Raw genomic sequence first — 23,137 nt, 5'->3', positions numbered from 1 at the left:
AGAGAGACAAGTTAAACAGAAACAAAAAGCTGATCCAAAAAAATTTCCAGACATGGTGTCACCTGATCCTCCACAAGGGGCAATAGTTGTTTTTAATAAGGTGGGCCAATGAACAGCTGAAAAGATCAGTGTGGATTAACATTTGCTTGATTTCCCATGGAGTCTTCTAAATCCATGCTTGCAAAGGGTATTCTAGTAAAATTTTCTCTATGGAACCAATATTGCATCAATAATTTTTCTCTATGGTGAATTTAAGCAATGTCCCCTCCAACCTCAATAATCTAAGTGTGCCAGAATTTGTACAATCCTTGCAAACAGTTCAGAAAATTATCAACCCTTCACAGTTAAATAGACTGAGAAATACAAATGTTAGGTATTATGTAGGTTTCTTAAAAAAAAAAAAAAGAAAATGGAAACTAAATGATAAATGTTTTGCAGTTCTCTGAAAATGGTTTGTCAAATTTCAGTTTTCCAAGTACTGTGCTGAGGCAACATGAGAGGATTAACTAATTATTTTGTTCTGTACAAAAGAGCATGGAGAACATGCAAAAGACATTAGCTGCTTTCTTATTTATTTATTAATTTAAATATCCATAGTACTTCTTTCCAGTATAAAATGAAGAGCCTTGAACTTGGCAAGATCATTCCTGGGTAAACAGTTTTAAGTAGTCCTTAAAAACAGAGTATGAAAAGCAAACATCCTGGTTTCTGAATTAACTACAGAACAAAAGAATTTCTGTTCTTTGCTCTCCTGGGTCTTAAGCAATTCTAAACCCAAAAAGTCTGACTCAAGAGTGCACCTGCATGTACCCTTGCATATTGCCCTGGTCTGTATGGGTCCTGAGTATAGTGGATATATTCTGCATGGGCAGGAGCTGTGTGAAGTTTGCCCTGAGGACAGAAAACCTCATGTCCGTTTCAATTCCATTACACACCAGAAGGATAACAGTGCCTCAGGCCAATCCTTCCTCCCAGAGCCACAAAGATTTTTAGCTACAAGTGAAGTAAACTTCCCCTTAAGCTGCTATCTCTGCTCAGACAATGGATACAAGATAAACAGAGCACTGTTACCTTGAAATACCTGCTTATTTTACAGTTTAGGCACACACCAGTCCACTGGAACTTACAAGGAACTTCATATTTGTTTTAGGCAAATTTTGGTGCCAGCTGGAAAGCAAAATTCCCAAGGATAAAGCATTATGAGAAATATAATATGGTCTCAGGTTTCAAAAGGTGACTGTAATTTCACTTATTGATGTCCTACTTCTGAACTGGTTTTATGTGTCCCACATAATTAGGAACAACCAAATGAATATTTTAAAATCTAACAACAGCTAAAAAGGAGGGCTAAAATGTTGTAAGGAGCTGTTACACTAGTGAAACATCCTGACATCCCTTCACTTGCAAAAGTATGCAAAAAAGATACTTAAGACAGGAGTTGTCTCTGTCATCTTCTTTTACTTCTCTTCTGAGTCTTGTATAGGAATGACAGGAAAAATATGTTTCTAGAAAGCAGAATGCCTTTGATATTCCTGTAAAGTAAAGTTTCCTGGAAGTAAAAGGCTGTAAGCAGAAAAAAACCTCCCTATCCTGTTTGACAGGCCTAAAGTTGTCTTTAGAGAAATAAAACTGCTTCAAATTATCATTCTGATTTTACCATTAGCTTCTTCACTGGTAGTGGTAACTAGTTTATTCAAAAACATCCAGGAACAACATTTTATCACGGTACACTTCTGCTTTTTTTTTTTCTTATAAGATAGTCATGGTTGGCAAAGTTAATATAGAGAGGTGTTCTTTCTGCAGGTACTCTGCACAATATCAGGTATTTGAGCTCTATGAACTGAGTGAATGACATGCTGGGACACAAAATCTCTTTAAAACTCCTGAAAAAAAAATTCACACCAAATACCATGTTTAAAAAGTACATTTTATTTGAATAGAAATAACCAAGATGTAAGATAACCAATTTTTCAAAAGCTCTGGTACTTGCAAGCTAAAAATCAAACACAAGTGATTTATATCTTGCTTTCTTCTTTCTTCGGTTGTCCAAGTGAAAACCATCACAAAGAGTAAATTTCAACATTTTACTAGAAAAAAGGCATTATGTTGTCAGGCTTCATATTGAAGGCCAATGCTTATTTTACATTTCAGTAACCCAGAAGAAAATTTTATGGTCTCCTCCAACTGCACATAATGGAAGAGTTCTGTGCCATGTCAAACCAGATCCTACAGCTGCAGTTCCAGTAAGAATGGGCTGTAAAAAACAAAGAGAGAGATAAAAAAATATCAATTCAACTTCCCTTAAAAATGATTTCTAAACTGCAAATATCAAGTTGCATAGACAAAAAACCAGCACAGATTAAATACTCCTTAACAAATATAGTTAAAATACAAAAGAAATTTTACTGAAAGATGTGAATGCCTGCTACACAGCTCCAGTAGCTGCTTATAGCAAAATATTCCTTAATAACAAATAGTTTCAACTCTTTACATTAGCATAAACACTATTATTATAAAGGCATGATATCAAACTTAAAAACTTTTTAAAATGAAATTACTTCTGTCATTTCAATGTATTCATAACTAGTATGTTTGGAGGTAATATTTTTACTGTAAGCATTGCAAATATATACTGACTCCAGCAAAATCAAAATACTTCCTATGCTTTGCATTTTCATTAATGATTTAAAATACAATTATAAAATTATATATAAAAATATACCACTAGGTGTTTTTAGCCTCCTAAGAACTACGAATATTGCCAGATTAATTAAATATCAGGTTAAAAGTGTTTTTCTTCCCCTCCGAACTGATATGGCAAATCAAGCTAAAACATCTAGATCAAGCAGTTTCTAAACTAGGAGTTTAAGTATGCACCAATTTTTTTTTCCTTAGCATGAATGCCACAAACCAAAATAAAATAAAATGGGTACACCAAGCAGCAGTTCTGAATTGTTTGGGCTAGTTTTTAATTGTAGTTTTTAATAACATGAGTCTGATTTGAGGAGAACAGATGCAACTCCAGTCAAAAATTTACCTGGGGGTGTCCTAAATGATGAACCAGCAATTGAGTAGTTGTCTTTCCTGGATATCCAGTGGTTGCAAACAGATTTTCATTCACTCGGGACCACCTATGAGTAAAATGAATCCACCTATGAATAAAATGAATGTTCTTTCCAGATACCCCTGTCATAGCAGCAGAAGTGCACACAAAGTGGAGTTCTCTCCCTTGGGACTAACTGTGAAGATGTCATGTATTCTACTAACAGCAGAGTAACAGATTTAGTGAATTAGTTTGAATATTATTCCCTACCCACAGCTCCACATGCACAGTGTTGTAAAACAAACAAACAAAAAAGTATCACATGAATGCTACACATATATAATAAATGTGGGTCATTCACAAATTTCACAAAGTTTATACACCCAGTCCCCCTAAAAATGACTTAAGTGAGATACAACCAGGTTACTAAACTCACAACTGTTTGCATAGATATAGATTTAAATAGATACACCCCATAAAATCAAGACAACTTTTATACCTGAATAATCTGGCTCGGTCAACATGGACAGGCCTCTTATCCTGTGGATAACTAAAAGAGACATTCAGGGTAAAAAACTGTTCTGCAAACAGCTACAGCTCATACTGTAAGTAATAAAAGTACAGTGAAGGGGACACATTGTCTACACTCTGTGAAGCAGCTGAGGGAAAACCAGAGCATCTCAATTTGGAGTAGGAAAACTGAAGTAGTTGTCCAGTTCATTATGGATCAACAGTTATCTACTTATGACTTGGAATGAAATTTTAACAAACACATACAGTAAGAGGCAAACAGTAGTGAGATACTATCTCAAATGGACAAAAAGATAGACAGTGTTACATTTTTAACATAAAGTATTGGTAAAGATGAAACAAGGAATACCAGGGAATGGTTTGTATCAATATCATAATTCCTGATAAATGTTTATGTATTTAGCTTATGCATTGGGCCTACAAAGATGAGTAAGGGGCTGGAGCATCTCTTACAAGGAAAGGCTGGAGGAGCTGTGCCTGATCAGCCTCAAGAAGAGATGACTGAGAGGGGACCTCATCAAGGTCCACCAGTATCTGGAGAGGGTGTCAAGGGGATGGAGCCAGGCTCTGCTCCGTGCTGCAAGCAATAGGATGAGAGGCAGTGGGCACAAACTGATGCACAGGAAGTTCCTGAACACAAGGAAGAACTTCTTTACTCTGCATGTGGCCAAGCACTGGAACAGTGCCCAGAGAGGGTGTGGAGTCTCCCTCACTGAAGATACTCACAATCCTGCGCCTTGTGCTCTAGGATGACCCTGCTTAGCAGGGAGGTCAGACCAGCTGACACACTGTGGTCCCTTCCAACCTGACCCATTTGTGATTCTGTCACTGCCACGCTTTTTTAGCCAAGTACCTGCAGTTCCTCATGAGGAGAATAAAGACATCTATGCCATGGGCATAAAAATACCTGGAGCGAGTGATATCCCAGATCAGCCAATCACTTCCAGCAACTGCTCCAATTTTAAATGTATTTTTTAAACACCAGTCTGCTGACATCAGTGGTGTTTGCTCACACTCCAGGGAGAGAATGGCCTGCTGTGTAATCAGGTCATAGAATCGTATTGTCCCGTTCTTCTCTGCCACCATCAGCTGTTAAAAGAAATTCATAGAATGTGGTAAACTCAGCATGAAATGGAAATTAATTTTTTTCTACTTTATAAAAACCTAGAATACATTAAAATAAATATTAATAACACTAAATGAAGTACAGTTCTTCACTTCATACCAGAAAACTTTCTCTTGGACACTCTGTAACCAATGAATAAAAACCACTACACTACTGCTACACTGTTACACATAATGATTACATTATTTCATTTCTATATGTCTATAGATATCTATGTGCATAATTTTGGTGGTTAGAAATACCAGTTCACAACCACCAAATCCCTGTGCTTTCACACAGCAAAAAGTTATTATTTTAACATTCGGCAGCTTTTGTTCTGAGCACAAAGAACCAACTGACACACAGTGCTGTAAAAAATAAAGGGTTGTCAAGCTGGAAGAGAGCTGCCTGGAGAAGTGGTGGAGTCACCATCCCTGAAGGTGTTCAAGAAATTACTGTATATGGCAATTAGTGCTGTGGTTTATTTGATATGGTGGTGTTCAATCAAAGGTTGGACTTGAGGATCTTAGAGGTCTTTTCCAACCTAAATGATTCTAGCATTCTAAGCAAATTATTAATTAGTGTGGCCGTAGAATCTGTAGAACCACTCTTACTGATTTTATATAACAACTCTTACTTCATCATATAACAGTTTGCAACATATTTTATTTAAACTTTTTCCATTACAGCAGTGCACTCAAGCAGTTGTTTTTTAAGTATTGCAGAAAGAGCTTCCTGATTCAATTATAGAATCACAGAAGGATTGGGTTGGAAGGGAAATTAAAAATCCTCTGTTCCAATCCTCTGCCATGGGCAGGGACACTCTCTGCAAGGCCAGATCACTCAAGGCTCCATCCAACCTGGTCTTGAACACTTTGGGCAACCCGTTCCAATGCTCAGATGATAAGATTTTTCTTAATGAGGAGAAATGGTTTTCAGATAGTCATAAACAATAATTAAGAAAGGCAAAGAAGCATAAAAAAACCACTCCAGTAATACCAGTTTGTTGGAAAAACAGAACTGTCACCAAAACATGCTTTCCTGCAAACTAAAGGTCATGGTGAGTAAGCATTTTGACCTGCAATAAGCTTTTCAGCAAGAACTAAATCTAGCAAATTTTATGAGTGTTTGGAATGGGCTTTTCTTTAAAAAAAAACCCAAAAAACTCCAGTGTCTGTCTCTGATAATGGTCAAAGAAAAGACATGCTAATAATATCTAAGACTGTCATACTATTGCAGTATTTTTGGGAAAATCTGTTAATTTTCTTGTGCTAACAAAGTTGCCCAGTAGCAAACAGCAGCTAACCCATTAAATTCTGACACCACCTGAATCAACAGTTTTCCTAGTTAACAGTTTCCTTTCTTGGTAAGGACGGATATTGATATTGATATTGGTGGAAAGTGTGATGAGATTAGAGATCCTCCTTCCCTGCTGCTGTGTAAATATTTTGATATCTTATTTGACTGCTTTTCTCTGTTTTAAGTATGTGTTTTTGTGGTAACTCAAACAACCATTTGTAGCTGCTTAAGGCAGTTATTGATAGGCACAAATAGGAATAATAAATCCAAGACTGCAGGGACTAGACCATTAATGAAACTGGATATTTGGGTACTTACCAACTGATTAATCCTCCTCAGTACAATAATGAGATAAGTATAAAATCACAGTCTATTGATTTGATTTTTCAGAACATATTTCATACACTTCAAGCAAGAGCAACAACAAAAACGTCTCTTGTTAACTTCAAACAGATACTTTTCAAAGCTTGGCATGTTCTATAAAGAGTCTGTATTATTGGTGAACTGTGTTACCATGATTGAGAAAACTTGAGCTCTTCTCTGGTAAGTGTCAGTTAATAAGCAATCAGCAGCATAGTTATCAACAACTGATGTACCTAATCAAGAATAAATATTTCTGATGGGAGGAGTAAGGGACTGAGGATAAAATGACAAGAATGGCAATGAGAATTCATTCACAGTCCCTTCACATTAGCAGATCCAACCAATATCCAGTTACAGTGTAAACTAGGTCCTAAAACTTTAATGTTACTACAGCATCAAAGATTCACACTTTAGGTGTGTCCCCCCTCCTGTTATTTTAAAGGTGGTGAGGGAGAAAACCACAACCTTAAAAGCCTCCTCAGGATGCCAGCAAACACTCATTCCAGAAGAACGTAAAACAAAATGGGCCTTCTCATTTCCTTCCAAATCCCAGACCCTGGGGAGAAGACAGAAAGAAAAAAAGAGTAAAGTACTAAACTATTGCCATTTGACTGCAAATACATTAACTTTCAGTGTCTCAATATGTTCACAGAGGAAGTGACCAAATGAAATAGTGTTCATGCTCTATCATTTGAAGAAGTCATTGGAAGTGGCCAGTGCTGCAGATAATGTATTTTAACACTGATGAGTGAGGCAGAGCCTCTCTTTAGCTATTCAAATGATTTGACATTTTAAGTTATCTAGACATGAAATCTCAGTGAGATGTTCCCATCTTTTCATAAGACAACACTACAGCCTTTGTACTATACCATAAACAGCAGTGGGGCAGTACAAAGCAGGAATGTCAGTGTTGGTCCAGTTGATACAAGGAACCTAAAATGAGGCACCAAACAACTTAAATCATCCATGTTGCCATGTAAAGGGCAAGACCCTTTATTAAAGTATTTTGGCTGCCTAATCTAAGAGTTTCCAGTATTTCCTGGTAAAACAAGATTGAGTAATGGAAATATAAGAAACCAGAAATGAAGCTAAGGCAAACAGAAGGATCTGTGGCAGAGGTAACACTAACCAAGAAAGGGTCTTGGAGAGCTTTCCACAGGTAAATAGCATGTGCCAGTTTTACCTTTTCCTTTAGAAACACCTACAGTACCTATCTGGCAACTATAAAAAAAATTAAAGAATCAACAGTATTTGGCCAATATGGAGGGACAGGAAAGTGTAGTGCTGAAACACCAAAACTAGGTTAGGTGATGGGTGAGTTTTCTTTGGATGTGTTCAGTAAGAGTGGTAATGAGCCATGGAGCTACTTTGTTTCTAAAATGCAACAAAACCAAAACTGAGACTGTTTTACCTCATAGCCACTGCTCAACTCCCTCTTTTCCTACCAAATCCATATTTGGTTGTAGGACAAAGACATCACAGTTGTGAACATCAGTCTGAACCACAAGGCTACATGTTATTTATATACATTTGGACACTGAAACATACACATATATCCTTCCTCTCTGACATGCAAAACTTGAGAAACAGCCAATTTTTCAAGTAGTGTTCTGCCCAGTCTTTTGATCTAGATGAGTGGCTATGTACTATTATTGTTTATTCTAGAGGATTTTTGCTGACTTCCTCCAGACTTTTTCAGTTTATATCTCACCAGGGTGCTTAGAGGCTTATATTTAAGAGATTTAAAAAAACTTTTAACCAATACATCATAAGTCTAGACAAAATATATGGGAATAAAGTAAATATATTTAATGAACAATGTTGTTTTCTTATGCCAAACCACAACAGATCAAATATTTGTTCTCCCTGCAGAAAACACAGGGTCTCTAATCTTGAAGAATCAGTGTGCTTACTAAAAAAAGTCAAAACAAAAACCTGACAAGTGTTTAAAAAATGAAATATCTACTTGATTAGGTAATTTAGAAACATACAATACTTTCTTCTACTGCCAAAAATTTTGCCTTGTAGATTTGTCCAAGTCAAATCAACACTCCCCATGTGTATTTACTGTGCAGGGAGAAAATTATGATACAAGAGAAGATGGTGAATCATTTTGGCAGAAGGAATATGCCATTATGTTTCCTTCCCTGAAGTGAGTGATGTTATTAGGTGTTGAGACAGAAATTTATGGTTTTTACCTTCATAACTTTGTTATTTATAAAGTTACCAAATTTGTAGTTTTTACTTTGTAAGAATGGCAGGACTGTTAGTAACAAACAGAATGGGGAGGAGAAGGTCTAAAAGCCTCTTTTATATTTTCTTTATTGATACAAAAGAAAATATTATTTAGTTTTGAGGAAAAAACCCCATAACCCCCAAAACACAAACCAAGCAATACATATCAAGATAGATTCTTGTCTGAATGCATCATGTCTATACAATTACATATGTGTTCAATTAACACTTTTCACTATTTCTTTGTGAAAAAACCCAAGTAAAAAACCTGCAAACCCCAACAATTTAGCCAAACTGATTTTCAACTCCTAAATTACTCAGTAATCATAACCAAATCAGCTACAGATGCTGTCTCCCCATTTTGTCCACATTCCTATCACATAAATCAATCCAAAAAGACTAAGGATTTTGTCTCCCATTCAAAGCTCTTGAAACTTTACTAACACTACCATGATTTTATACCAAACTAAAATAACTGTCTGTTTTTCTCCAAGCATCTTTTTTTAACCCTGCAATGTGTCACTCTCTTACTTCTCTTCCAACCAACTATCATGGTAGTATTAGTAAAGTTTGTCACTGAGTATAATGTAAAGCTTGTCACTGAGCTTGTGGTATTTTTTTCTGGTGTTTAAAAAAATTCCACAAAAAATTTATTGGAGAAAAGTTTGAATAAACACAGTTGAAATAAGTTTGATTAATGTATAGTCTCAAAAATAACATCTAATCTTCTCAGTAAAATAATTCTTTTTTGAGTAACTAAGGACTGAGAAATTGTTTACTGCAGTACTCAGAAAACTCAAACCAACTCAAATACAGATAGTTGCAAATGCTGTTAAAGAAAATTCTTGAGATACTAGTAGCTTTCCCTTGTCACTCAAATCCTGTGACTAACAAACAAAGGAAAACTGCAGTTATCTCATAGCTTGAAGATATTAAAATTCCATAAACCCAGCTATATAACATCTTGTATGCCTGAAAATGGATGCATATGTGCAGCAATATCATCATACAATGAACTTCTATTACAGCTGGCAAAGTACCTCATTAGAATTCTGAAAACTTGTGGCAATGGAGATGATCCCAATTTTATCTTCTAATTTTCTGAATTACGAATAATTCTAATTATCATTACCAACTGCTAATTGGATAAAAATCATCATTTGCAATAGCGAAAGAACTAAACCAGATTACAATCTTCAGGAATTTCTCAAAACCCCAGAAGATGGAAGTAAAAATGGGAATTCTTCCAACAAAAGATTTCTAACAATTTTAGTGAGTGGTGGGGGCTAGAAGAAACCTTGACATCTGATTCCAACAAAGCATGATCAACTATACTTGGTCCATTACCCAAAGATTACTCCTGTCCAACATAGTTTTGTTGTTTTTTTTTTTAATATCTAACTTTAATACATTTCTTTATATCTCCATCAGACATATTTCATGTGTGAGTAAAATCCTATCACTCTTGAAAAGCCAAGAGGACAATGGAGAAGGGCAAGATTCCTGTTTCTGAGATCACACAGAGTTGAAGTTATTCCTCACTGAGCACAAGTAGTGAGAACATCTCAGAAAAGGAACATGAAAGTGCAGAGATTAGGAAATACTGCAGAGAATACAACCAACACTGGCTTTCTCTAAGGTCTTCTGCCAACTCCATACGGATTTGGCTATCACACATCTGGAGGGCACCAGGCAGGACATGAAAGGCTGAAGCAGAACTGTAGAGATTTCTCTGTCTGGTCAGAACAAGAGAAAGGTGTAATGTTTAAGTTTTCATGAAGTCTTTTCACAGAGGAAATGTACAAACATTCCTTCAGAAAGCTGACCCATGTTCACCATTTTCTTCTGGGATCAAAGGAAATGTCACTGCTTCTAAAGAATTAGTGTTTAGAGTATTTCAGATCTTGGCATGAAAAAACATGTTATCTCTAGCTTCTTGTAATATCTACTTGGATGTGCAATCAATAGATTGGTATATTTCTCACTGCTGACTGGGCTGCAATTACACCCTGCAGTGTTGGTAGAGGCAGGAGAAGCAGTGCAGCATCTGCTCTTCACTAATACACATTTCAGGCCATGCACACGTAGAACTAAGTCCAAGAAAGACAAATTTCTACTACTACTACTGAAATACCTTTAAAGTTATCTAAATCAACGCCAGAGACCATGCAGCATTTTTGAAAAAAAAAAGTGACACTTCAGTTCTGTCCTTTCAACCAGAGCAAAAAATGTCTGTTGAGAGCTACCAGCTAATTGTTCCCCATGTGGATATAACATAAATGCTTCTGTGGTAGGACTGCTACTGAGAAACTCAACTACCAATTCTGCTGATGGCTTTCTAAAATATAAAAAAAACTTCTAAACAAATCTAAGGCAATGATTTCTATTTAAAAACAATTTATAGACTGGACTACATTCTAGGGCTGTGTTACTCTTAACATAAGCCATAATGTGTCACAAAGGAAATTACTTCATCAAACTCATATTTTGAAGACTTCCTAATGAAAAGTTTATTAAGATCACACTGAAATAATGTTCCAAACATTTGATCCAGAAAGCTTTTGTTTTTTTTTTTTTTAAAGCTGACAGGAGACCAGTTAATTCTTGCACTGTCCAAAATCAATTGGTTAATGCATTGTGGCTGTACAATGCAACAGAATTGGGTAAGACTACATACAGGGATGCATACAAGTGTGCAAAATCAAAGACTGGACTCTGAAAACAATTCAAGACTTGTTTATTTTCATAAATTGTCATGCAGAACTAGCTTGATAAAATGTAACCAGCATACCTCAGAAAGAAGTAGTATTTTGATATGACAACTTTCATAAAAATTTTGACAGAAATCCATATCTGACTGCACTAGGAATGGGAAAATGCAAATAGAACATACTTTTGGAGGCAGAAATAAGTGATAATGACCACTTTTCAACGTAGCCAAAAACTGAAATATTTATTGAATAATCAAGGTAAGATTCAAGTGCAATGTGTGCTGGCAATAAATTAAAGAAAAGAACAAAAAAAAAATAACCCAAACAAACAAACAAAAAGAAAAAGAAAAAAGAAAAACCCAGGAGTTACCATTAACTTTCCTTCATATTGTCTAGAGAAAAATCTACAAAAAATACCTAGGGCATGAGAGTACCGTGTAAAAAATATGCTACACATAAACCCCTTTAAAACCAGATGAAACACTACAAAGCATTCTAAAACTATAGTTAATTTAGCTCTCAGTGACATCAAACCTTGCCCCCTAATCCCTGGTTAGAGAACAAAACTAATCCTCTCATGGTCTGGCATTTATTCTACATGCAACAGAGAAGGCTGAACATCAGAGTGACTGATGAATTCACAAAGTTCTCTATGAAGTGATGTGAGCCATGGCTTAAGGAAATGAACAGAAATCAGAAAGGAATCAGAAAGCAAGTATGGTCACAGATAACGTGGAAGATAATTCAACTATACACTCTTTTGCACTCAAAAAGAGAGGAAAAGGATGTAGTTTAAGACTAAGAGAGAGTGAGGGAGAGAAAGGGATGGATGAGTCTTTTTCAGCTTTTCAAAATACAAGCCATTCCAGCACTCCATGACCAGAAGAAATTGCCATGCTAGTATTTTTAAGGGTCTGACCTGTCAGACCTTTCAGTTCCACCTGAGGAGGGAGTATGAGATGATTACCAATCAGACTGAATTAACCTTTTGAGAGTCAAGAGGTTCATTTTTAGCGTGGATATGAGATTAGTGGGTTTTGATAAGATGGCATTTTGCATTAAGTAATTCCAGAAACACCAGGTCTTTAACCACCAATAGTGAGTGGAGTGTGTCAGTTGAACTCGTGGCGTTTTCCAAACATTCCCCAGAATTTTTTGGTTTCATTAAGTATCAGAACGAAATCATTTGCATATCTGAATCTGTGCAGGCTACTAGACTGTTGGGAAGGATGAAAGTTTGACAAGGAAATTTAACAGATATGTATGCTTGGCAGAAAGATTTTTTAATATAGAATCTCAAGGAGGAATAGAAATGAAAGCAAGTTTTGATACAGAAGAATTGCTGAACCAGTCTTACTGGATAACTAAGAAGGCAAAGGGTGTGTTAGTTAGAAGGGGTATTTATGGCTTAGAGCAAAGGATAAACCCACCTCAAACAAGATGCTTTTACCAAGCAGAAAGAGAGCACAGGCAAACAAGCCTGCCGATGTGGCAAGTAGAAAAATGGCCTCAGAATTCTTCCACTGCAAGAAAACTGAAAAACAACTTCTAGCTTAAACTGTAATGTATTAACTTTTAGTGACTGGAGAATAGTAACATGAATATGGTAATTATAGTATACTGCCTTATCATTTCAAGAAGTTAGATGGAATATTCCTTAAAGCTACCCTAACACAGACGACCACTGCAATTATTTTTAGCGCAGTTCTACTTCACAGCTGCAAAAAAGTTGTTTTGAGTTGTGAGATCAAGGCCAATAAAGACCTCATGCAAGAAACAAGAATTGCTGAGTGACACAGCAGCAACTTAAAGTAAGAACAGTATCCAACTTACACTGTCTGTCCTCCAGCCAAAATGACTGAACTCCACTCAGAGATGTCACAGTTGCAGCAGCTTGGGGCAAGACTATTTAGTGGGTGAAAACTGAAAATCTTACTTCCCTAGAGGGTTCTGATGAACTTAAACCTAAAATTTCTCTTGAGTGAAAACCAGGGAAGACCTAACCATGCTTGTATATAGTCAGTAAATACTGAGAAGTTTTAAAAATTTATTAAGACTTAAAAGTGGAACTCAAGACTTGTACTAATTGTTCTAGAACTTTATTCCACAGGCATTAGCAGATTTTGTTTCCTAAGAACAATTTCAGGACAGAAATTCAGTTCAGACAGAAGAATTATTCCTCTTCTTACATTACTACTGAAGCAAATTACAGAGTAAGTAAAGAATGATTTTGGTAAGTCCCAAGGAATGCATTTCCCATTAGTTTTGAAAGTGTAACCTTTAAATTCAATAGAAAAACTCTTCATGCCCCACATGCATGAATGGAAAAAATAAGAACTCAAGAAGCCAAAAAAAAATCCTACTTATTTCCCATGGCTTTTAACCAAAGGCTTTATGGTTTATGGCATAAAATGTCTTTCATAGGTACTAAGCTGCAATCTTGTTAGTATACATTAATTACATACATTTTAATTCCCTTTAAATTAGTATCAATTAGACAACTGGCTTTAAAACACTTTTCTTTCATCCCAGGAAAGCTGAGCATTTCCTAAAAGAAACAGGAAAAGGCCACAGAGTCAAACAGTTTTTTACTGAATAAGCCAAATATGAGTTTAGATTTAACAAAGAAATCAAGGATAGGAAATCAATGAGAAGAAGATACAGCTAAGTCATACATTTCTACTATTCATTCCTAATGATTTTGTTGGAAATACTGACTAGCCATCCATGGGAAAACTGCCTACTCATCAGAGTAAAGGAAGTCAAAGATGATGATGCTTTGCCAACTCTCTTGCTGCCCTACTGCAATGACCTGAAAGCCTGCACAGTCCTCCTGACCTCTCCAGCTGCACTGGAGGGGTAAGAGGAGCAGCTTGACAGATTCTTGCACATTACTAGAACATGGGTGACCTTCTGACAAGGACAAACTCCTGCATCAAAAACCATTACCCAGCAGGCTTCAAAGCATTCAGCCATGCTACCCTCCTACTTCCAGTTGTAAGTATCCAAATTCCTGGGTTTGAAGCAGCTGTAATCATGGTATTTTGAGCTGCCAGTACCACTGCATTAGGATGGTGCTGTCTTCAGGCAATGTCATCCCACCCCCTGGTAAGGCTAATACATTTGGGTAGATGGACAAGTTCACATTCTGACTCTCACTGACTTTAAACTTGACCCACCTGATGACAGAATGCATAGAGAACGTCTGTACCATTCGGCACTGAGATTTACGTGTCTGATCTCTCCTATTCTCATTTTATTCCTATTCCAGAAGGGGGAAAACAGTGTATGCAAATGCAAGACAAAGGTTTTCTTCATTTTGAATCTAGCTGATTCAAAATATTGCTTTGAAAAAAAAGACAACCCACAAATCACAACAAAAAGCCAGCCTACAATTTAAGTTAACAAGAATAGTCCATTTCTTATCTTGTTAATGGACTAGTCTTGTTAGAGGGCCATGAAGGCACACTAAAAATAAGTACTTATTTATTTAAGTGGACATATAAAACATTCACAGATAGAAAAAGTCCAATACTAGTTTTTCAATAGTGTTTTGAACAAAATGCATACCTGCAGGTGTGATCATCACTTACACTTGCAATTTCTTGACCTTCGTTGGGAGCAAAGACCAGATCATTAATGTAATCTGTGTGACCATCAAATGTCTGCCAAGCAGAAAAGAGAAATACTTTTACCTTAGAGCTGACTGTTCCACCAATGTATTTAACAGACCTGCTAATGGAAAGATATGTGTTAAGATAAAACTATAATTTTAGTACAAGGTAAAAACAGTTTTTATCAGTAACTGGATTTCTTTAAAGTATCTAATTCGTGTGTAGATTCATACTGCAGGTGAAAAGATCCCTCCCCACTACTCCTTGTAGGTCAGTTTGATGCTTTTGTTTGACAGAGATCTGTGATTCACACTAGAGCTTTTTATCATTTCTTCAACCACTGAATTTAAAAGGTAGAAGATAGTAAATCTCAGAATGGAAGAGGAGAATGACCAGGCAATGAATGCATGATCTACCTACATGAAAGAACTCTGATTACTGGTAAGTAACTCTGATCTCTGAATCTCTCATTAAATACACCTATGGTGGTTTTGAAAGAAATCTCACAAAATTTAAGCCAGGCAAATTTCCATGTGTAGATATATCTCTTACTGTTCCACCCTCTTCTATTCAGTCTCACTGATTAAGTCTCAAGGCACAACTGCTTTTGTTTTGCCCAGCAAGGTATCATAAAAGTGAGACAAAAATATCCCCTCGATAACAGCATGAGACAGAGATTGCAGAGGAAAACAAGGTCGAATGAAAACAAGTTGCACAGTTTTCTCAAAGAAAAACACACCATCTTTAAGTGTAGCTATTCTGAGGAACAAATGCAGAACAGATAAAAAAAAAAAGAAAATCTCAAGCACGCACAATAACTAAATCCCCCTCTCTAAAAGTATTAAGAATGCCTCATCAATTCAACACAGAAACATTTTCAGCAGCCAACTTATTTTTTTTCCAATATTTTTTTCCATTATTTTATTAAAGCCTAATGGATTATACTAGAACTAATAGGCCCTAAGATGATGCTAAACTATTTAGACAGAATGCCAAGTCTTTTGACAATTTTCAGCATTCTGAATTCAAATATCCTGCCTCATTTTACTTCTACAGTTCTGATGAAATATGCTTTTTATTAAGCAAAATTTGAAACAGGACAAGGAAGCCATAATTCATTTCCAAATGAAAACCTCAAAAGAAGAAAAAGGTTTCACGAAGATCCATCAGTCATATTTTACCTTTTGTTTTTTTGTTCTGGGCTTGATCCAACCCATAAATTTTGGATTAGTTGTGTCGACAGAGTAATGGAAAACTCAAGTGTGCTTCAAGTTCCTTGCTGATAATTACATCAAGACAGTTTTTCCATGGGGAAAACAGAGTAAGGTTACTCTGTCTATCCTCCAGAAGCAACACGTACTAATTGTTTACTATAAAAGACAAAATGTTCAGAGATTACATCCTGAACGTAGTCACATACTTCCTTCAGCTGTGTTTCCATGGTCTGGACCTCTCCTGAAGATCCCATGTGTCACAAGTGTGCACCATATAATAGATCAAAATTTTCCACATGTTCATCATGAGCTCAACCTCAGGTTTATGAAATAGGTTTTCTGAGGTATCAGTTAACTGTTAATAAGAGGCCACTGTATCAAACTTTATTGAAAGCCAGATCAGCATAGCTCACCCAGAATTTGTGAACATCTGGGATTTTGCATGTGCTTTAAATCAGTTAGGTGTTACTTTTCCTGACAAGAAATCTAGAGTACAATAATTGTCCAGATATAAAAAATTAATTGATTGCCAGAAAGGGCTTTCCACACTTTATATCAAAAAACCCAGAAGAGAGTCCCAAAGACAACTTTTACTGACATAAACACACTAGTCCACATTCTTTCTTTTTGTTAATGAGTTCCTCACTAACAGGTAAAAATATGTATTCCTAGCTGTTTTCTGATTATTTTTAACATTAGACCAAGCCTGACCCATATAAAATACAGTATGTATTTTTACTTTTTCCTCAGCCAGAGTACATCCTTACTAAAGTTCTTGGACAGCTAATTTCAGTGGTGGAGCTGGCATAAACAAAGCCAATAGCTTTACTGTTAAATTCAAGCCAACACTTCTCATTTGTATTGCATATGCACCACACAATCATAGAATCATTAAGGTTGGAAAAGACTTCTGAGATCTTTCTGAGATCACTGAGTCCAAACACGAATTTAACACTGCCAGGTCCATCCCCAAGCACCACATCTCTAAGGTGAACACAGAGATCACACTGCTTCCCTGGGCAGCCTGTTCCAATGCTAGACCACCCTTTTACAGAAGAATTGTTTACTAATAGCCAATCTGAACCTCCTCTGGCATGACTTGGGGCCATTTCCTCTTGTCCTATCACTTGTTGGGTGGGACACTGGCCCCCACCTGGCTACAGCCTCCTTTCAGGTGGTTGTAGAGGATATATGGTTCCTCCCAAGCCTTCTTTTCTCCATGTTGAACAACCCCAACTGGACTTTCCCTCATAGGATTTTTGCTCCAGGCCCCTCACCAGCTCCACTGCCTTCTCTGGACATGCTCCAGCACCTCCATGTCTTCCCTGTCCCGAGTGGCACAAAACTGAAGAGAGGATTTAAGGTGTCAGGTACAGAGGGATAAACACTTCCTTCCTCCTGCTGACCACACTATTTCTTGCGGCCTTATTAACCAAAAATAAATTAAAAAATTAGAACTTAGATGTTGAATTTAGCTCACTAGAGTTTGTAGTACCAAATTTATCCCATTGTTTCATTATTTCAACTTATTATCGATCCATTAACTAATATTAAAGAAACTTTACATTCTGTTAAGTCAAAGGATTTAATTCACAGCTTAACATTAAAGCTTCTTGTCTGAAATTCACAAAAATGTAGATATTATACAAATAGATGACTTTAATATGGAATGACAGACATCAACTCAAAAGCAAACATCATAAAGAACTTTTAGAACTATTTTGTCAGAAATCCCACCAAGCTGACTATGTAAGTTATCCCACTGCTCAGTGGCAAAATCATGTATGACCAACACTAAAAGAAGGAAATTAAAAGTATGTGCATGCATGAAGCAGCACAAAAAGCATTTTCTTTCAAGACATTTAGTAGCATCCATCTTTACTTCTTATGCATTGCCTTTACTCATTCTATTATCAGCATGGCCACATAACTGACATCCACAATTCCCTTAATTTCTGAATGACAAATCTCTCTCAAATTATATTGTCTTACCAATATAAATTAACACACCAAAAATAAAAATCTGGTTTTTTCTCCTTTATACCCAATAAGCCACTCTCATCAAAGAGGCATTATCATATTCTAAAGCAGTAAAAGCAAAGGAATACTCTCTCACATTTTTTAAAATTAATTAGATTTGCTTATTGTTAGCTAAGACCTCACCAAAAATCTTTACACTGGATAGCACAAACACCTAATTAACAGTAGTACCTGTATTGGGACATTGTTTCAAAGGAAGAATTTTGAAGAAAATCAGAAGATCATGTAGGTGATAATTACAGAAATTCCCACTTTGAAGACAGAAAGGTACTTACAATACAATTATTACCCTAGAGATGATGGTCCTAAGATCTCTCACAAGTGGAGTAGAAGGATAGTTAAAGATTAGACTTTACTAAAAATTAAATAATCATTTAAAAATCACATTAGCTGCCCTTACCTTAAATTCATTCTTGTCCTGCAGGTCTGAAGTAAACAGCCTTAACTTCCTATCAGAAGCTGCAGTACAAAACCTACACTCAACAGACAAAATAAAGGCTTGTCAGTCAATCAACATTGCAATGGTTGCCTATTAATCAATCAAAGATGCCTTTTCCTTCATCTTAAAAATGCAAAGAAAAAAAAAAGATTTTGAAACACCCAAAAGCATCTATCTTAACTTTTCTGCTTTGGCAACAAGCAGAGTTACAACTGGAGCTTATCTGTAAAACAGGGTGCATCAAGTGCCAAGAATACTTATTCAGATATTTTTACAAAGCAAAATCTGGATCAATTACTAATTACCTGAAATATCTCTCATAAATGCTGCTGAAACTTTCCTTTGAATAAGTTAAGTGGTAAGGCACAAAAACCAACCCTCATTATCAGTATTTTAAAATACTGAAATATAAAATTCAGAAACCAATTTCTATTTAACATATTTTAATCTAAAAGACTGTATGAAAATTGAGCAGTAAGCAACTATGGTAATTTTGAAGAATCAAACAAACTACTGAGTACATTTTAATTCAGAAGTTTACACTTAATAGCTAACTATCTTTCTAGATTTTCTAGATTTACACCTCAAAGGCTTTCACAATTAGTAACTAACCTACACTGAAACACAGCACATGTGATGCAAATCAGTGCAAATAGCTTTATAAAGGGGGCCATTCAAATGATCTCAGATTTACTAAAACTCTTAAAAGAAATAATTCCTCAGAGGTGTACAAAGAAAGAAATTATGTCTGAGGTCTATAAAAATAATGAAAACAATATTATTTACAGCTTGTTCAGTAAGGAGAGGGTCAAGGGGCACAACAAGGAGGACAAAAACCAAGCAAATGAACAAAAAAAGGCTACAAGAATAAATACTCTACTGAAGAATTCAGAGATTCATCAGTGATTTCTAAGGAGTTAGATTTCACTCATAAGCTTAGAACAGTCCAATATTAAAGACTTAGGGAAAACAGGTAAGAGACAAGGAATCACTGTAGTTTATTGTTAAGTACCTTATCTGGGGAGGTATAGCATCAAGTCTAGTTTCAGGACTCCATGCTATGGCATCAACTCTGATTCCATGGTGAAATGTTCTTAGTGTCTTATATTGCATGCCTTCCACTTCTGCATCCTCCTCCTACAGAAATATTGCAGTTAGCTGATTCAGAACAAGGTCTTGGTGACTTCTAACAAATCCGATAACCACAAAATGAAAGGGCTTTCAAAATTACACATATTGGGATCTTTTCAGATCACAGCACCTGCAAAGTGAAAACCTGGAACATACAAAAAGCATTAACTTCAAATATTTAAGGACTTAGAAACACATTAAAGTATGAGTAAATTATGACTGATGGCAGTCTCAAGCCAGAGGCCAATGAAGAGCAGGAAAATCAGAACTGAGCTATGAAGATGCTGAGCTCATTGTCTGTACAACTAAGGCCACTTAGAATAGCATGGCCATTTAATTTAGCACACACTGCAGTGAGAAGAAGCAATGGGAACAAAAGCAAACATGCAATTTCATCTGTCTTCTTTCTGAGTTGTTTTTACACCATGGAAAAATGCTGTCACTTCCAGAGCATCTCTTTTCAAACAGCAGGAGATAAAAAGGTGCCCTCTGTCATCTAATCCTAAACACAAGCTTGCTTATTCTTACCGCTGGTGTCAGAACACCAGGTAACAGGAAAAATGAAACAAGAGTTGGGATTATGGACTCTGTCAATAAGCTGGCCTCTAAAAAGCTTTTAAAAGTTTTCAGAACATCCAATGGGCCACCTCAAAGGATTTTCCTACACAATTTTCTCTATGTCACAATTCTGCTTTAAGTTAAAGAACCTCTCTACATACTGTAGAGGCCAAGCAGAACCCAGCTGAGGATGCATGAAATTATCCACAGTTTTTCAATGCTTCTCAACAGGAAGAAAGAATAACATTTTCCTCTCCTACTCTGAAATACTCATTGACATGTGGAAGGGAAGGGAGGACATGAAAATTATAGAAAAAACACCTTGTGTCAGTGGTTGTCAAAATGTTAATTAGTTCCTTTTCAAGGCCTACACCAGAAACATGGTAGTAAACAACACAAATGTCAGTATGTTTTTGTGGTTAGCACTAGGTGCTCTTCAGAAAATTTCCAACAGTAAGACCATGGGGAATAACAACAACAATAATAATAATGAAAATATCAGCTACACTATTAATCACAGTAGACAAATTACAAAAATAATATTGTATAATAAAGAAGCAAGATGGAGGAAAAAAGCTTAGAAATTCCAAGCAATTGTCTTCAATTGATTGTCAAGCATGTAGGCAAAAAACCCCATCTAATGAAAAACATTTTATCCAGTATAAAAATATACAATACTCAGTGTTTTCCATTTAAAAATTTTTCACAATATAACGGTAAATAACTTGAAGGTAAGAAATTTTACTGTTTTCAACAGTCTGTAAGGGAGATCCAGTAAAAACAATTGTGAGAGAAAAAAAAAATAGGTAAGTATTTCTACAGTTCATCCCTAAAAAGAAATACCTACAAAATTAGCACAAATATATTAGTATGTATTTTACATATATATATATATATATTTATATTTACCTGAAAAGCAAGTATCCTAGACTTGTTAGTGTAATAAACAAGTAAAATTCTCCCTTGTTTACCACAGGGAGAGGAGGAAACAGGAAAGTGAGCAGGGTCTTCCTGCAGTAGATGTGCAAAGTCAGTTTCAGTGACATGTTAGTTTCATCTGACAAAAACAACGAACCTGAAATCTACAACTCCCAACAACCACGTAATTGTTGCCACCATAAGCAATGAGGGAACACGAATCTCCACTGTCAAATGGATTGAATTTTACCACGTGCACATAATCCTCACAATCCACAGTGTAAGAAGTGTTTCTTGTAGAATCTTGCTTCATTTTCAGTCAACTAAGTCAAGGTATCACGGAAGCGATGTCTTCTCCAGGACGAAATTCCACATTCCTACAAAAAAATTTTAAAAAGTTGCATGAATAAAAATCGTAAACTATTTGTGGCAGAGCAAATAAACATTTCCTATAACATGTTCAAGAACACAAAAGCTGCACTTAAGCTTATTAGATGTAGTCTGTTTCATCAATCAAAATATTTACTACACTAACATACATTCAGAACTCTCTTACAGACTTCAGCAATAAATGGACTTCAGCAATAACTGCAGATCTTGTGCTACCCTTGGCAAACCAACACCAATACAAAAAAACCAAATAATGCACACACACCAGAAAAGTCACACACAGCATTTTAGCATTTTCAACCAAATGACAAGAAACAATATGTTGCTACCTTCAAATTCTCTTTACTTCTCTACCTCTTTACAGACTGTGTCTAACTAAAAACTGAGTTAACCAAGGTTGCAAAACTGTAAATGAAAATACTGTCATGCATTCAACCAGTTTTCATGAAAACCAGGATTCTGTGCTAGAACACAAGAGGCCAAGATACACAATTGATTTCAGAATCAATTCCTTTTGGTCTCAGTACAGATTTGATGTTAGTTTATGTCTTTTTGGTAAATCAGATCTCCAACTACAGACCACGTGGAAAACCAGCTTGAAATCTCAGACCTTTGACAGATTTTGGTGTGTAAACGATTGGAAGATCTCAGCATCCAAGATTGCTTGGGCGCCAGCCAGGTCTGACAGAGGAATCACTCAAACACAGAGAGGCTCTCCATAGTTGTGTTTTTGTGTATTAATTCATACAACAGTCCACTATAGTACTGTAAAATACTTCAGCCATGTAACCTGCATAGCTTTGCTCCTAAAGCCAAATGCAAGTTTTAATTCCACCAAAAGTTTTCTTCCTCCAAGGCTTCCCATGAACACAAGCCATAAGAGAATCTTAGAGTGTTAAGGGGTTGGAATGGACCTTTAAGATCATCTAGTCCCAAACTCTGCTGCCATGGGCAGGGATATCTTCCCCTAGATAAGGCTGTCAATGCCTCATCCAACCTGGTCCTGAACACTGCCAGGACTGGGACATTCACATTCTCCCCAGGCAACCTGTTCCAGGGGCTAACCCTTCTCACCGGAAAGAATTTCTTCCTCTCATGTAAATAAAGTTTCCACTCTTTGAGTTTGTACCCACAGCTCCTCGTCCTACCAGTACAGTTCCTGACAAAGTCTCACTCCAGCTTTCCTGCAGAGCCACTTGAGATGGTGAAAGGTGCTCCACTAAAACTCTTCTCCAAGCTTTCTCAGCCTGAATTATCGGCCACCAGACCAGCTTGAAACCACCAAGAGTATCATTACTTTCATTTCTTTAGGAAGCACGATTAGGGCAAACAGACCGCGTGGATGCGCTTTACCTCCCCCCATCCCTGCGCGTCCTTTGCCCTCCCACTCCCTCCTTTTCCCTCCGGGGCCCAGCCAGGCTGCCCGAGTTTCCCCGGGCTGGGGGTGCCCCAACCCCGCTCCACACGCACCTCGGCGTCCCCGGCTCCCGTTCCCGCACGGTTCCCCAGCAGCGCCCGCCCCGGCCGGCGGCAGCGGCAGCGGCGC

The 23,137-nt window shown here is 36.6% G+C and overlaps 1 protein-coding gene across 1 annotated transcript; it reads right to left on the bottom strand.

The window, feature by feature from the left end:
* Positions 1–1,908: 1,908 nt before the first annotated feature.
* NUP37 (nucleoporin 37) lies at positions 1,909–23,137 on the bottom strand. The gene is made up of 10 exons (XM_063153991.1): positions 23,062–23,137; positions 21,359–21,578; positions 19,607–19,731; positions 18,556–18,628; positions 14,858–14,952; positions 6,807–6,897; positions 4,482–4,663; positions 3,543–3,593; positions 3,038–3,131; positions 1,909–2,254 (listed from the first exon to the last, which is right to left on the bottom strand). The coding sequence occupies exons 2-10, from the start codon at positions 21,512–21,514 to the stop codon at positions 2,141–2,143; spliced, it is 981 nt and encodes a 326-aa protein (XP_063010061.1). The 5' UTR covers positions 21,515–21,578; positions 23,062–23,137; the 3' UTR covers positions 1,909–2,140.

This window comes from Melospiza melodia, chromosome 4 (assembly GCF_035770615.1).
Source record: "Melospiza melodia melodia isolate bMelMel2 chromosome 4, bMelMel2.pri, whole genome shotgun sequence".
NCBI classification, from domain to species: domain Eukaryota; kingdom Metazoa; phylum Chordata; class Aves; order Passeriformes; family Passerellidae; genus Melospiza; species Melospiza melodia.
The sequence above is the reverse complement of the archived record's forward strand: the minus strand, read 5'-3'. Positions and strand labels throughout refer to the sequence as shown.

Coding starts and splice junctions, on each gene's coding strand:
- NUP37 (XM_063153991.1), bottom strand. CDS start 21,514: ATGAAGCAAGATTCTACAAGAAACACTTCTTACACTGTGGATTGTGAG. Junction 6,898..14,857: donor AGTGATGATCACACCTGCAG/GTATGCATTTTG, acceptor TCTTCTCCCCAG/GGTCTGGGATTTGGAAGGAA. Junction 3,132..3,542: donor GACCGAGCCAGATTATTCAG/GTATAAAAGTTG, acceptor TTTTACTCATAG/GTGGTCCCGAGTGAATGAAA.